The sequence below is a fragment of the Sebastes fasciatus genome, chromosome 13 (assembly GCF_043250625.1).
Source record: "Sebastes fasciatus isolate fSebFas1 chromosome 13, fSebFas1.pri, whole genome shotgun sequence".
Lineage (NCBI taxonomy): Eukaryota > Metazoa > Chordata > Actinopteri > Perciformes > Sebastidae > Sebastes > Sebastes fasciatus.
In genome coordinates, this window is record NC_133807.1 from 28,147,138 (window position 1) to 28,163,029 (window position 15,892).

The 15,892-nt window shown below is 41.6% G+C and overlaps 1 protein-coding gene across 1 annotated transcript in view; it reads right to left on the reverse strand.

Annotated features, from left to right (window-relative positions):
* Positions 1-845: 845 nt before the first annotated feature.
* Positions 846-15,892, reverse strand: part of abca3b (ATP-binding cassette, sub-family A (ABC1), member 3b) — a 40,725-nt gene continuing 25,678 nt past the window's right edge. The window contains exons 17-31 of the mRNA XM_074656639.1: positions 14,900-14,998; positions 13,188-13,386; positions 12,784-13,090; positions 12,416-12,689; positions 11,460-11,664; positions 11,149-11,368; positions 10,033-10,191; positions 8,881-9,053; positions 6,824-6,958; positions 6,493-6,687; positions 6,213-6,400; positions 5,954-6,124; positions 5,009-5,205; positions 4,700-4,773; positions 846-3,184 (exon numbers count right to left, since the gene is read on the reverse strand). Of these exons, the coding sequence (XP_074512740.1) occupies positions 3,053-3,184; positions 4,700-4,773; positions 5,009-5,205; positions 5,954-6,124; positions 6,213-6,400; positions 6,493-6,687; positions 6,824-6,958; positions 8,881-9,053; positions 10,033-10,191; positions 11,149-11,368; positions 11,460-11,664; positions 12,416-12,689; positions 12,784-13,090; positions 13,188-13,386; positions 14,900-14,998 (2,728 nt within the window). The 3' untranslated portion in view covers positions 846-3,052. The remainder of the gene's footprint in view (positions 3,185-4,699; positions 4,774-5,008; positions 5,206-5,953; positions 6,125-6,212; positions 6,401-6,492; positions 6,688-6,823; positions 6,959-8,880; positions 9,054-10,032; positions 10,192-11,148; positions 11,369-11,459; positions 11,665-12,415; positions 12,690-12,783; positions 13,091-13,187; positions 13,387-14,899; positions 14,999-15,892) is intronic.

The following is a 15,892-nucleotide window of genomic DNA, read 5'->3' on the forward strand; positions in this document are numbered from 1 at the left end:
AGAAGGGCTTGTTTGGAAAGAGTCTACTCCTACATTTTCACAGGTAGACCTTGTCTATGGAACAACAGGATGGATGCGTCATTAGCGTCTCTGGTTTCAGGAACATTTAATTGTAGGGTAAGAATGCAGGTGAGCTCTATTGTAGGTTAGAAATTCCTGGCAGAGGTCAGCGTTTAGAGTTCTCCTCACTGTCTTTTAGGCGTCTTCAGGGTCCTAAATGTCTGGAGCAGTAGTTTCCAACCTTTTTGGCTTGTTAAAGGGATAGTTTGTGTGTTTTGAAGTGGGGTTATATCAGGTACTTATCCATAGTAGGTGTGACGGTCGGCACGCCCACGGCATCAAGAAACAGACCGGAGCACCGGCACTGGAGCAAAGCAATACTTTACCTACCAAAACCTTCACCTCTCGATAGACGATGGTCCGCCTTCTGGCGGACCACCATGGGATCTTATTTCGGAAAAAATACGAACGGTAGTCAACAGAGAGATAAATATTTTTTTGATCCCGTTTGAATTGCACCACGAAACACACATATGATGTTTGTCAATTTAAAACATAATTTTTCAAGTTAAGAAAGTCTCAGTTTTGTCGTAGTTTCATTTAGCTTTGAGTGAAACCGCTCAGTGAACTACATCTCTCGTCTCGCACAACATACGTCACGTCGTTGACTACCATTCATATTTTTTTCCAAAATAAGGTCCCATGGGGTCCACGGGAAGGGGCGGGACTTCGTCTCTCTATTGTGATGCTTTGAAAGGGTGGAAAAATATTTTTTTAGCCATGCAAGTAGAATCAAGACAGATGTGATGTGTCACTTGCTGGAAAAACGAGACCAGGCACTGGTGTTTGCTACCATTTGCATAGAGCATTATTTAATTTAAAAAGAATAGCGATACATATACAGTTGACAAGGTCAGTTTCTTGGTACAGTACAGTACACACTTACAATGATGTAAATTCCCTTTTTTTTTAAATATCATATTTCAGCATAACTCAATCCTTCAATATCAGCAGCGCGAACCTTTCCATTCCCCCTCAAACTACGTATCTAACATCGCATTTGATTCAAGTCGTACATGTAAATGAGACAAATAAATTGTGCAAATACACAAACAAATGTAACAAAAGTCAAAATTAAATGTCTTTCTGGAATGTCAGTCTCTTACTTTTTCTTCTCCCACATCTGGTGATGTGGAGACAGCGTTGGAAATCATATGAAGCTGTTAGTAAAGTCGATTACTGTGAGTGCTTTTTGCTTTCGCGTAAGACAGTAAAATACATTCATCTCACTTCTGTGAGTGATTTTTTTCCAGAGTAGGAATGTAATTTGTACACTCGAGTTAACGTGATTCATCCCGGATTATAAAGATCGATCTTTAACGTGGATGAAAAGCTGGAAACTGAGAATTTCCCATCAAAGTGTGGGAATTTGTTTTTGAAACTTATTCCCAATATTCCTACAGAACACGTACATCTTTTTGAAAGTACAAACAAGGCTTTGAGACAGTGTTATATCGGGCACGCTCTGAAATGAGGTTCATGGTAGCACATCCAAATGACAGAGGAACAAACATTGCGCTGTTCATTCTTCCTCAGAACAAGGCATCTATTTGTACGCAGAGGAAGTTTTTTAACCATCTATACACCATTGTTGGGCCTTTTTATTGCATTTCCTGGCGTTCCCTGAAGGAGCAGCTCTACACTAAAGATGACACAGCGGTAAAGTTCGTCCACTGCGCAAAAAACAATCTCTTGATTTTAATATTTAACTTGACTATTAGCACTGTTTCTGTGTGGTGTGGAGGAAATCAGGAATCATGTGTTGCCTCTGTACCTCTCTCACACACATACAGACACACACAGGTGTACCGTGTGAAATGCATAGCAAGAAAAACAAAGTACAAAAAGGTCATTGCTGTTTTTAAGGCCCAAATCAATCAACTTGATTTGAAGTCCTCCTGTTTTTTCTGCAACATTTGAAAATAATCTCCTGCGTCACGCGATGATTTCTCTCTAAAAAAACTTCCATGTAAACTGTGATGGCTGGATATCCACATGGTCACACACACTGTTGCTGTAACCTGTTTGGCAGGAAAACCGAAAACATTGGTTCACAAGGACCCTGGACAATGGAGGCGTGTTATTAAATGTACTCAGCCTGGACTAAATGTTCTCTTCGGATTAATCCTCAATAAGGATCGCTAGCAGCTCTCCGTTCTTCCAGTATATCATGCAGTCTGCAAATCGTATCGTATACATGCATTCATTAATGTGCCTTTAAAATGAGTAAATGTTCAGCTCTGGCCCTTGAATGAGTAAGTGGTTTTAGTACCATGAACACGTCACATTATTTACATCTGGCAACGACATTAAGAGGCTTTTAAGGATAACCAGGCATTTTGTCCGTACAGGGCGATATAAAGAAACAAGAACCCTCATTAGTTAGATAAGGCGCAAAGGTGTGCAACGATTTCATACACGTATCAAATGGAGTGGTTCATTCTCTTGTGATGATCACAGAAGAAAAGCACAAATCCTCTCGGAAACATAATCAATAAAAATCATAAATAACAAAAAGAAAAAGACAGACGCAGAGAAGTGCATATGAATAAACCCGGTCACACAGACAGTTCAGAGTAGTGGTAGTATCTAATGAGTGGTGTCATTGTCTTTGACCTCACTAGTGCAGTACTCAAGAGTTCATTACTTGGTATAATCATCGTACCCCACACGTCATAATCCCAACACCTCCTCGTCTCACACAACAACAGCAAAAGCAACGGCATGAGTGACCCAACAAAGACACACTGACGTGATACAGTAGTAGAAAGGCTGAAGTTGATGCGACTGGCCCAGTGTGTGTGTGTGTGTGTGTGTGTGTGTGTGTTGTTTGGTGGTCATGGTAAAAACGGAGCTGGAGATAAAACCGGCTCCAGCCTGCGTACACACCTGCGGTGTAACCGAGGCAAGTCCGTGTACACAGGTCCTTCACACACACACACACACGCCACTGTAGAGAATGGACAATGGATGGACGGATTCCTCGCTCCACTTACTTCCTCGCGCTCTCTGTGCAATGCTGGAACTGGGCAAAGCTGAGGAACACCTGCTCCAGTGATATCTGGCTCACGCAGTAGTCTTCGATCTGGTATTTCTCTTTGGCTGCCTCCAAAGTGCCGAACACCTGGGCGGGAGTGGAGAATAGGGAGGGAGGAAAACATTGGAAAGGTGTGATATGAATACATCTCTGGTGTTATCCAAGGCTGTGTGCCAAGATCACAATTTAAAGCTGCAGTTTGCTTCTTTTGCACATTGAAAATACAAATAAATACACTTTATTTCTTTCCCTGTGTACACACAGCTACTTACATATTGATATTTTCTATATCTTTTTTCAAAGCTAGCTAATCAATGTTGGAATATATACCATGACTATGGCTGTCAACGCGTAACGTGATAACGCATTAAAGCAAATTCATTTTAACGCCATTAATTTCTTTAACGCAATCAAGGCCATTTTCAAAGGGGTCCCTTGACCTCTGACCTCAGGATATGTGAATGAAAATGGGTTCTATGGGTACCCACGAGTCTCCCCTTTACAGACATGCCCACTTTATGATAATCACATGCAGTTTGGGGCAAGTCATAGTCAAGTCAGCACACTGACACACTGACAGCTGTTGTTGCCTGTTGGGCTGCAGTTTGTCATGTTATGATTTGAGCATATTTTTATGCTAAATGCAGTACCTGTGAGGGTTTCTGGACAATATTTGTCATTGTTTTATGTTGTTAATTGATTTCCATTAATAAATATATACATACATTTGCATAAAGCAGCATATTTGCCCACTCCCATGTTGATAAGAGTATTAAATACTTGACAAATCTCCCTTTGAGGTACATTTTGGGACAGGTAAAAAATGTGCCATGGACAATCATGTGATTAATCGCAATTAAATACTTAAATCGATCGACAGCCCTATTTACAAAGTGTGTGCACGAAGATGATCCACTGCAGTACCGGAGGAAACTCTGACAGTATCGGAGATTTTGGGTTATTTACTTTTTGAGACATCCTTTATTGATTTGTTTGAGAAGGAGATTTACTGGTGGGGGAAAAAATGTAACTGAACTGAATAAACAGAATTTCTATCTTTTGTTTTTTATTGCTGAATCCCTGAAAAGTGGTGTTTTTTTTGTTGAACTCTGGACTCTTTATTTTTGATGAATTTTATTGGGACTTGCATTTGATTATCTTACACTTAATTCCCCAGATTCACTTTGTTTGAACCGATGTAACAGCATCTAATCAAGTTGCAGGAAAAAAACACGAAGAACTGACATGATGTTACTGAGCATCAGTAACTCTGTTGTTAAAATGGCATTACATTTGGGGAAGAGCACTTTATGGCTTTTTTAGGACTCAAAGTTAAGAGTTGGGACTTGACTGCAAAGACTTGAGACTTACTTGTGACTTGCAAAACAATGACTTGTTCCCACCTCTGCTCTACACTACCATACCGTTACTGTGAATGTGTCCTATTTCTGCTAATCACATGTTAAACTTCTGTAGTTGAAGCTTTATAATAACAGCTCAGGTATTTATATTGTATTATTATGTACCATTCTGTGCACTAGAGGGAGCCCTAGCACAGCACACATGCAGAGAGAGCACTGTATTTCTGTATAAATCAGTTACCTGGGCCCAGGTTAGTGTTTTGTCAGTCAAATGATAGTGCACCATTCCCTGGTGCTCGTCCTTTAGTTGACTTCCTGTGGTGGGAGGAAATTCACGGTGTTAGATTTGTTTGGTTTAATTCAACAGAAAAAACACACTCACGTGTTTAATGTAAAGTACAACAAGGAAGAAGAGAAGACAAGGTGCTCTGCCCATTCAAATGTAGAATGATAACTGTAAATGCATTTTGTTCTGTTGTTAATACAGTTATGGTCTTTACATCTTACATCTATTATAGTTCTAGTAATTGTGAAACTGTACGCCTCTGACCTGGGAAGGTACTTTCGATGAAGTCTTTAAAAAGCTGCAGGTCACTGTCCTCCAGCTCGGCCTCTATGTGGACTTTCGCCAGCAGCGTGTAGCCGCTGCCGAACTTGCTCTTCAGGTGTTGGGGACTCCCGAGGCACTTGAACTGACCGTTGACCATCACTGCCAGCCGGGTACACAGGGCCTCACACTCCTCCATACTGGTGAGGGAACATATCAGGGTAAGAATACCTATTGAGCATGTAGCGCATAGTATGCGATTTTGGACGCAGCCTATGTCTTTTTTCGGAATGAGGGCAAAAACTGGAATATTTTGTGCAAGTAAACATCATCACTAATGCATTAATGTGTAAATAGCATTTTACAGACATAGGTGGAAGTAGTGAGAATTTTTTATTACTTTATATACTGCTGGAGTGTTTTTACATCGGGTTATTGGTACTGTATTTAAGTAAAGGATCTGACGACTTCTTCTACTACTGAATATTTCCTTCTGAAATGTAGTAAAGTAGTTCCTTTAAAGGAAATTAAAGACATATCTTTTAAAGCCGGCTTTTAATTTGGAGCAATGTTATAGCCTTAGTTTTTTAAGTTTTAATCATTGATTTTTACATAATTTTTTATTACTACTATTACTATTTTATCCCTGGTATTAATTTATTTATAACATTTTATTGTTAAATTTATTTATTTATTTTCAGTCTTGCAAAGTTGGATCTACAGTTGTGTATTTTTGTTTTTATTTTTTGTCTGTGTTGTTTTAATCTTGCTATGCGAAACACTTTGGGCTGCATGTTTGAATGAAAGGTTCTATATAAATAAAGTTGAGTTAAGTTAAAACAACAGAAAATTAAAATACTCAAGTAAAGTTCCAATACTTCAAAATTATACTTAAGTACATGAGTACATGTACCACTGCTGATAACCAACACTAACTATAAAGCTCACCTATGAGAAGTGATGATTATGGCCTTTCCAGACTCCCGTGTGCGTGTGACGGCGTCCCACAGCAGCCTCCTGGCCACGGGGTCCATCCCGGTCGAAGGCTCATCCAGGAAGATGACCGGAGGCCCACCGATCAGAGCCATGCCTGCACTCAGCTTCCGCTTGTTACCGCCACTGCATATAATGATGGTGATATATGGTATTATTGCTCAACAAAACAGAGCATTATTCAGGCTAGTATGTGAACGGAGCGTCAACTCACCTGTAGCTGCGGATCAGTTTATCAGCATGAGGCTCCAGCAGCAGCGACCTCAGGACATTCTCCACGCAGCCAGACACATACCTCTCTGGTATTCCTCTGAGTCTGGCGTACATACTCAGAGTCTCTCTTCCTGTCATGTGGTCCAACACGGCGTCAAACTGCGGGCAGTAACCAATGCGCTGCTGCACCTGCAATCCAGAGATAAATGTTCTTGTCATTTTGAAAGCATCGATTTATCTTTGAATTATTAGAAATCACCTCTCCTACCTCCGTCTCTTACCTTTTTAACGTCCCTCAAGATGCTGTATCCGTCAATGTAGGCGTCCCCGGAGGTAACTGTCTCATCACATGTCAGCATCTTAAAGGTTGTGGTTTTGCCTGCTCCGTTGAAGCCCAGGAGGCCGAAACACTCCCCTTTCCCTACAGCTAAAGACAGCCTGTCCACAGCCAGGAGATTCTCCCCGCAGCTGTACACCTGTGGAGGAGAGATAACAGTAAGTCTGTGCCACCTTGTCATATCTCACAAAGACACACACACACATCTCTGGAGTCACACAACACTGAGGCAGACTGTCTCGTTCAAACTAGGAAAAGACTCCTGTGCTACGCACCTTGCTGAGCTCCTGCAATATGAGTGGGCTGCCAACCATAGACTCGACTATCGGCTGGCACTCCAGGACCCTCTTCCTCTCTTCAGCCACATCCCGGTCCTCTGGAAGCAGCGCTGCATCCTCTATTAGAGGTAACTAAAACACACATACGTATGATAGAAAATATCAACCACAAAACGTCAGACACTGAGTCCCCATGTCACTATAAAAAGGGACTTCAGGTGATAAGGTCTTTTAATACTTAACAAAGGACTATAATACATAAATATGTAGTAGTTTACTATAGGGGTGGGCAATATATCCATGTATATACTCAATGTATTGCGGCCTGTTCTTCGTGGGGTGTAGTGGCAATATCGCTACCATCGAGTACAAATATTAGGATGATTGTTAAGCTATTTTTTTAATCCCGAAGCAGGGAAAGAGTCTGAGAGAGCAAAAGAAGTGAGCCGCTAAAGCGAGTTTATACGTGTTGAGGTCGGAAACGGTGATGAAGATGCCAGCCTCCACTTCAAAAAAGACGGTCAAACTAGGCCCCACATTGTTTTGTGGTACTTATACAGTATATATACTAGGCATTACGGAAAGAGCCTGTAAGAACTGACTTCAAAGTAAAAGCGACTTCCTGTGAATGTGATCGGCAATTTCACATTCATTCAATAAGTCAGCCAGTCAGTCAATAATAAATAAATAATAAATAATAAATAAATAAATGACAAATATGAATAAATATTAAATAATAAATAAATGAGTGATAATTAAAAATAACACCTGCAAACTTTATTTCAGAGAAAAATGTTATTTCAATTGTGTGAATAATTAGTCAAACTTGATAAGAATATATTTCCAATCTGACTTCAAAATGACAGTACACCACCTCAGATTAGTTTTCTAGAATGATCACGCTGGTATGATCATACATATCAAAGGGTTGAATCCCTTATTTTAATGTTATTTTAGAGAAATGTGAAAATATTGAGATATATATCGTAAATCGCAGCATAGTCTAAAAATATCAAGATATTATTTATAAGCCATATCGCCCAGCCCTAGTTTACTACTGTAATAGTATGTCAATAGGTGTAGACCGAAATAAAATATATATCGTATACTTCATGGACAAGATTAGGCAAGCTTAGTTAAACCACGTAGCAGATGGAGTCTGTGGAAACTGTAATCTTCAACCTATAACTCTGTTCATAAACGGTATTTAGGGCCGCAACGATCTGATAAAGCCAAAGACGACATTTTCAAATTGCTTGTTTTGTCCTACCAACTAAAACCCATTAAATTTGCTATCACGTAAGTCACAGAAAATCAGGAAATTCTCCCAACTGAGAAGCGGAAACAAGGAAATGTTTGTCCTTTTTGCTTGAAAACGCCGTTAAATTAATTATTTGATTAGCAAAATAACTGCAAATGAATTTTCTGTTGATTAAGTAATCGAATAATTAGTAATTTCAGTTTTAAATGGTTTTCAAATGCACTGTTTCGCTAAAGTGTTTTCTTAAATCAGTTGGTGGTTATAGATCTTAGACGTGTGAAGTAACACCTCGTTGACTCTGAGACTCGTTATAGGTTTCATTATGTAAGGAGCGATCGGAAGGAGTTCATAACGATGAACATATTTATCAAACTTATATTAATTTAATTCCCGACTGTTACCCTTGATATAATAAATCAGTTGGCGGGGACATCTGCACTTAGAGGGCAGATAATTTGGCTTCTTTGGAGTTATGTTTTTAGTCTCATGTTCAAGTGCTCATTGCCTGCAAAGTGCCTCTTTAATGAGGGACAAATGTTGCCAACTGCCATTCATCCTAATATGAAACAAATTAGCAGTGATTTCGTTTAAAGTTAAAGTGTTTACAGCATGTTGTCTGTTCTCTGTACAATCAAATCTGCATGATCAGAGACCATTCACAAAACTCTCATTGTCTTTAGAGACTTCTCTTTTTTCATTCCTGACAAAATTGGAAAGTTTCCATTCTCCCCCCCACACAAACACAGAAAAAGACAAACACTCGTCTTGTTCGCCGCTCCCACAATTCATCTACCTGTTTACGTCTTCTGCCCAGAGTGGAGAGGAGTCGCCGGAGAGTGTGGACACACTGCAGCTCGATGACAAACAGCAGAATGATGAAAACAACGCCCTGCAAGGAGAAGGCCACGAGGAAGCGTCCCACGCCAGGCTCCGACATCGAGAAGTAGTTTGTCTGGTATGTGATGTCTAGGGACCAGAGAAGCACTGAGTTATGTCAAGTAAATTAAGAGCTTAAATATGCAGAGTTTACACAATAAATCTGATCATTTCATTAATGTTTATTTTGGTGATTAATTGCAAGGGAAATTAGATTTTAAATCTAGGGTTGGTAATCTTCTTGAAAAAAACATTTTTGTGTTATATAAGTTGAAGTTCTCTTTACATCCAAACACCAATAAATCAAATATATCATAATATTATTTTTGGGGGAGTGGCCCTGAAGGGGCAGGCTGTCAGTGTTGCCGGCTTTTTCTTTAAATTTAGGGACTTTTGGAGCGAGTGCTGCTACTTTCATTGGAAAAGAGTTGGCAACACTGGGCTGAAATCCAGCGTACTCTTACTAGTTTCTCAACATTACCGACCCTAGCTTTAAAAAATATTCGATATTACAAAAAGCTATGTGAAAACTGGATTATAAAATTACAATTTACACCTTAAACAATCTGTAACTAAATGGACTTTGGTGCATTATGCATCTCATTTGACTCCCCATTTTCCTCTTTATATTTGTTAAGCTGTCCTTGTCACAAGACAACTTTGTTTACTGTAAACTGCTCTAAACTTGTAGCAAAAAACACAGTTTTTGAATGCGTGTAGACATAAAATTAAAAGTAAAAATGAAGTTTTAAAATCGATCTGCTCCATTTCTGGTTGAACTGGGTGTTCTTTGGTGAAAGCAATTATCCTTATTTATAGAGTACATCATAACTCATATAATCATTGTCATTATAAAAATGAACCACCACCTTCATCCCAATAAAAGTGTGTAATACTGCCACCCACATTATGACTAATCACTATAATTACATCTTCTATATCATAAAGCCATCACATATTAAATGGTGAATTCAGGTAGTCAAGTTTTAAAACTAAAAGCATAGACTATACCACCTCTACGGAAAAAGCAATGACCTCTTCGTTCTCCGAGGCAACAGTTATTACTTACTTAAGTACTTGCACACTTCCACGCTGATTGGACTGGAGGTGCAAAACGAGATGAATTCGTAGTTCTGGTAGAACTGGCTGAAGGACATGCCCAGGCAGTAGTTTGGGAAGATCAGGAACACCTTATCCAGTAAGCGCGACAGGTGCTGCAGGTTCAACTCTGGAGAAGGAATTCATAAAGAGGTCAACAACAGGAATCATATAGAATCATCTTTTATTGTCTTTTTTAATTTTTTGTATACGTTTCCCCCCCCCCGTTTTGCTCCTGATTTTGTTGTCAATATTCATAGTCAGTGGCGGTTATCACTGCTAACTCCCACGTTGACCTGTGGACAGCCACTTGTCTCCTCACTATCATTTCAAAAGCTCACTCCTCTCCACACAGGCATCTCAATCAACCAATAAGAGTTGCAAGAACATGATCCTGCATTAGCTTCACACCACAAATATTCAAAAATTCAATGAGGGACACAGGCGGGCAAGTGCTTTTCCCCTTTGTGTCATCCACACACTGCAGTCAAGATGTATTCAGCCAAACACTTTTCAAATCCTTAAAACTAGCACATGACATATTGCCCCGAGCATAAGACAAGGTGTTTTATTGACTTTAAAAGTCTACAATTGCTGGAAGCCGAACATGCCAACCTTAATTTGCTATCTGGCGTGAACTTGCATGAATCTCTGGCATAAACTGGCAGTTTTCATTCATTCATGCATTTTTTGCCCCTGCTTGAGTATTTATTTTTTCTAAGTACTCTCCATTTCTCTCTCCCTCTCTCACTCACTGAAGTGACAACGGCACCACTGCGCTCTGAAACCCATCATTTTCAACAGCTTGCGCTGCACCACGCCAGCTTTTTCGCTGCGTCAAGCAAAGCCCAACTTTGTGTGCTGTGCGCTGAACCCTACGGCGGGCGCAGCTCCAACCGATTTGGTGTAGCTGTATTGTCGTCCAGGTGGAAAAAGTAGCGCTTATACACGTTGTACAGTGCCAGAAACAGGTTGAGATAACAAAAAGGAAAAAAAGGTGTGATAATTTGTCATAAATTGGGGGAAATGCGGGAGAACTGTGACCCCGGGAGGAAACTGAGAGAGGGCAATGAAAAACTTGAGTCACCTGGTATGGTCATGATGGTGACAGCCAGAAAGGTGGCTGTGCCAGAGATCATGTTGAAGATGGTGAGGCGTGTGTAGGCAGTAGCGGCGGTGGAGAAGAGGAAGCTGAGCAGGTACATAAGAGGTATAACAGCCCAGCCATACAGCAGCAGTAACAACAACACATCCACCAGGTGGTTGTTGTCTACGAAGGCCTTGACTCCGAATGCCTGAAACACCACCTAAGAGCATAAAACAAGTTAAGACATGAAACTGTACAACTTGTCAGTCTCAACACCTTTACAGGTTCAAGTAATCAGGTGTCATACTGACCAGCATGAGGAGACAGGGCATCAGGAAGTTGACCAGGTCCCACAGCAGAGCAGAAAACCAGAAGTTTGACAGGTAGACGCCGCTGACCTTCTGCACATGCTTGGACTTGATCGAGGACTCCGTTACGAGCAGCAGGGCAAATGTGCTGGACAGGGAGGCCATACCGTACATCAGGTTGATGGCGATGATGAAGCCCGTCTTTCCCCTACAGATGGAGGAAATGAGACATGAGGAAAAAAAGAGGAGGAGGAGGAGGAGGAGGTGAAAAGGGTGTGATGACAGGAGGAAATTGAAGAGAAATGGTGCAAAGGAAAGGCGAAGAGATAGCAAGATGTGAAATGACTGAGAGGCAGACACATCTGTTCTCTTGATCTCCACCTGTTCAACTCCTCTATAGCCAAACTTTTGAAATGTTTCAAAAACAGAAATGTGAATTAGACGTTATTATAGGCGATGCATGGCTGTAATCCGCCAGTAAACAGAGTAGAAGGTTGAGAACCGGACACAAATCAAGTCGGCTTGGAGGCAAGTATTCGCACATTATGGGAATATCCGAGAAGACGCCGACAGAGGAAACAGCTGATCAGTCATGTGAGTTAAATGTTCGCTACGTCAGAGTTTATTCAATAAGCCATTTAGCACCTTAACTGATTGGCTGTGGGTATACTCTGGCCGTACTTCGCCACTAAAAGTTAAACTTTTCCCAATTTGTAGTTTGGTCGCACTTCGCCATAGAATCAGCTCGCTGCAGGCCGCACTTGGCCGCTGCTCTGGTGTGAATTCTGCTCAATTACTCCAGTAAAGCGCAACAGAATTGACTGACATTCAGTTAGGAAATCTAACCGTTCTTGTCATGCAACATGAACACACTGATCCCTTAGAAACATTTTTTACATGATAGCGAATGTGTAAAAAGTGTGTTGTTTGTAACTGTGTTTCCCTTTCCCTCCACTCACTCTGTGAGCTGGCTGTGGGCGGTCTCAGACAGGTTGCGTGGCATCGGGTAATTGCCCGTCTGGATGGAAGCGTTTGGCCCCGCTAGCAGTTTGAACAGAGCGTTGTCCACCATCATGAGGGCCGTGGCGGGTGTGTGGTAGCCCTCGTTGTTGAAGTAGGCCGTTGCCTCTGCAAAGTGGCTGCTCCTGCCACGGAAAGCAGCGCCCACCACGCAGCGCTCATTAAAGCTGCCGCCTTCCTCCTCGGCCTGAGTCAGGATGTAATCAGTGAAGTCTGACGAGGAGAGGAGCGGGAGAAAAGGGGCATATGGTCAGTAAATACTCAGCTAAGCAGTCAAGCCAAGTCTCTCTCTCACGATGCTGCTTACCCGTGACGTTGACGAACTGGCCAAGCTGGGCGGAGAGCTGTGAGTTGTATGTGTTCGCCAGGGCGGAGGCGAGGGGACCCACCCCCGGCTTCAGAGCCACGGGGACACGGGTGGAACCATAGCGGCTGAGTGCCAGCCTCAGCTGAGGAGCGTCCTGGTGATTGGGAAAGCTGCGTGCCACAACTAAGGCCACCACGGTGAAGACCAAAGGGACGAGGAACTGAGCCACCATCACCTTCCAGTTCCTCCAGCTGTACAGCGCCCTCTTCAGGAACATGGCGTAGAACTGTTGCAGGTGTAGTTTGGCCTGACGGAAGAGGAAAAAGGGGGAAGGAAATGTGAGCAAAACGAACGACATGCAGAAAAACATGACAAGCATCTGCATTTGCTTCCTCTTATCTCACCCCGGTGTTCAGCTTGATGTTGGAGCAGTCCTCCGAGATGAGCGTGCCGCTGTCGGTGAAGTCAGTGACGTCGGTCATGCCGCTGATGCTGCTGGCGTCGTCTGTAGTCCAGTCGTTGGAGCGTCTTTCGTGTTGGTACTGCAGGGCGGGCAGCTGGATTGCCTGGATGTCCAAGCTAGAATCCACCAACTTCCCCACTCTGAAAAACACAAATCAATATTTGGTTATCTGCCAACTTACTGAAAACAGGAAAAACAGGAGGATGTCTATAGGTTTTGTCAGCAACTAACCAGACAATAGGTTTTTGTAACATTATATGATGAATTCCAGGAAGCAAAACGTCTCCAAAATGATGCATAAAAAAACACATCTACAGCAGCTCTTTACTGTGAGATCCATCCACCCGGTGTATTTTTTTTTCCTTTCAGCAACTCAGTAAGGTGAATCAATACACGACTGCTAGCAAATAATGATTATGCTTTGAAGCTTGTGGATCTGGTACAATTTAACAACCGCACAAATTATGTACAAAGCAAGAAGTAATCTACTTCCTGGCAACATATAAAAAATGTTCTCTGACAGAGAGGGGGGGTTACAACCTGAGAGGAAAATTGAATGTAAAAGAACATTGTGTTCGTACCACTAGGTAGAGTATGCGTATATCAGATTATGGGGTGAATTTATGGAATGGTTTACATGAAGACATTAAGCAAAGTACAAATATAAATCAATTTAAGAAAATGTATTTAATAAATGTTTCTGAGAGGTAGGGAAGAGGGAAGGAGTCTTGTCTCTCTCGGGACTGTGATGCTCGTTGTTGGTGTTTTATTTTTTTACTTACCTACAATTGATAACATTGATAACAGTCAGCCACTAGATGTCTCATTCTCCCTCCCCTGTTCCATTACATTCACTTCACTACAAGTCGTTGCCAGGCACTTAACGTCAATCTCAGCCATTTATCCGTTTTTATATTGATTTCAAGAGAATGAGTTGAACGGACGCACGAATGGACGCATGCACTGGCGCTGGGGCGGAGGCATAAAAAAAGCCTTAATGGTAGCAGTGTTACTATGTGACTGACAAAGAGTTTTACTTGGCAGCAAAATACCGAACGCCAGAAGGGAGCCGAACGACCGAATGTTCAAACAGCAGCTTTTCTTCATGTTGTCCTCATGTTTGATGTTTTGGTGTTTATGGCCAGAAGAACACATTGACGCATTCTCTGTATGACTTGTAACTAATGAGGCCTGTGAGAGAAACATTCTTGGTAGCGCCAATTACAACGTCATCCACTCTGCACGCTAAATGAAGTAGCATGCGGTGTTAGTGGTCTGCAGTGAACGCGCACTCCTACTTGTTGCCACAGATACACACATCAAGTCTACAGGGAAGCAGAAGAAACAGCCCAGTGAGCAGCAGGCAGCTGGGACCGAGACGGGTGAGCAACGGAGAGAAGGCGAACATGCATGCATGTAAACAAAAGGAAAAAATATTTTTTACACTAAGGTGTGGCTCGATGTTTAAGCTCCATGAATTCCAACAGAGATGTATGATTGCAGAATGATTTCTATCAGCACATTGGCTTAAACGGCTGCTTAATTAAACGTGTGCTTGGCAGCAGGAGAGTTACTCCTTGAGTCAGATCCTGCTGATATGGAAAATTAGAAAGAAACGTTCACATTCGCCCATGTCATATTTATCTCTCCCACCTGAGGAAAACCTCTTCCATGGTGGTGACTGAAGCTCCGTAGCTGGCGATGCCCAGCTCATCTCTGTTCATCTCCAGCTCCGCAAACAGCAGCTCAAACCTGAGAGCAAAACACAACGTGCATCAGGGAAACACATTACACACTACTGCGATCACTCAATATTACAACATGAGCTCTTGATGAGTGCCAAATTTCACTCTGTATTCCTGTGCTATATTAGTCCTGCCTTGAATCTAATCACGACGGTAAGAAGTGTCACTGTGGAGTCGAAGTCCAATTTGTGGGGAGAAAAATATAGATTTTCAGTATATAAAAGAAGATACAACAAGGTAACAGGAGAGGTGGTTATAAAACGAAAAAAAAAACTGGTAAAGAAAAATTGAAATGTTGTGTAAGAGAAGGACAAAAAAATCAATCTGGAGCCGCAAAACATATTTGAGCCTTAAAATGAAGGTAACACAGCCTATTGAGTGTAATGCAGTGAGCAAAACAAGTGCAAATGAGATGCAGGACACTGAAGAAACGTCTCAGGAGATTTGTCTGGAAGCTGGCTGGCTTTTTAGTAAACGCAGTGTGTTTCTTCTGGAAATGTCTTTCCATTACTTTTTTTTTCCTGTTTGCTAATTTCTCGCTGCAGATCAAGCATACCGGTAAGCCAGCAGCGTTGGCGGTGAAAGCAAACAAATCTGTTCACGCACTATTAAATCCTCTATTTTCCTCAAAGACTCTTTTTTTGGATCTGGCATCCATATTATTAGCTTTGCTTGGGAAACTCAAGACTAGCCACCGCTATTGAGGTTCGGCAAAATTAGAGGATAAAGTGCTGGGCGGTAGACGTACGTAGCGAAGGCTGTTATGCACATTTTAGTTGACTGAAATGTTAAAACATCTTTTTTATTTCGGTGTATAGTCTACACATTTTTACAATTGGCAGAGGTGGAAGAAGCATTCAGATCTTTTACTTAAGTAAAAGTAGCAATACTACAGTATAAA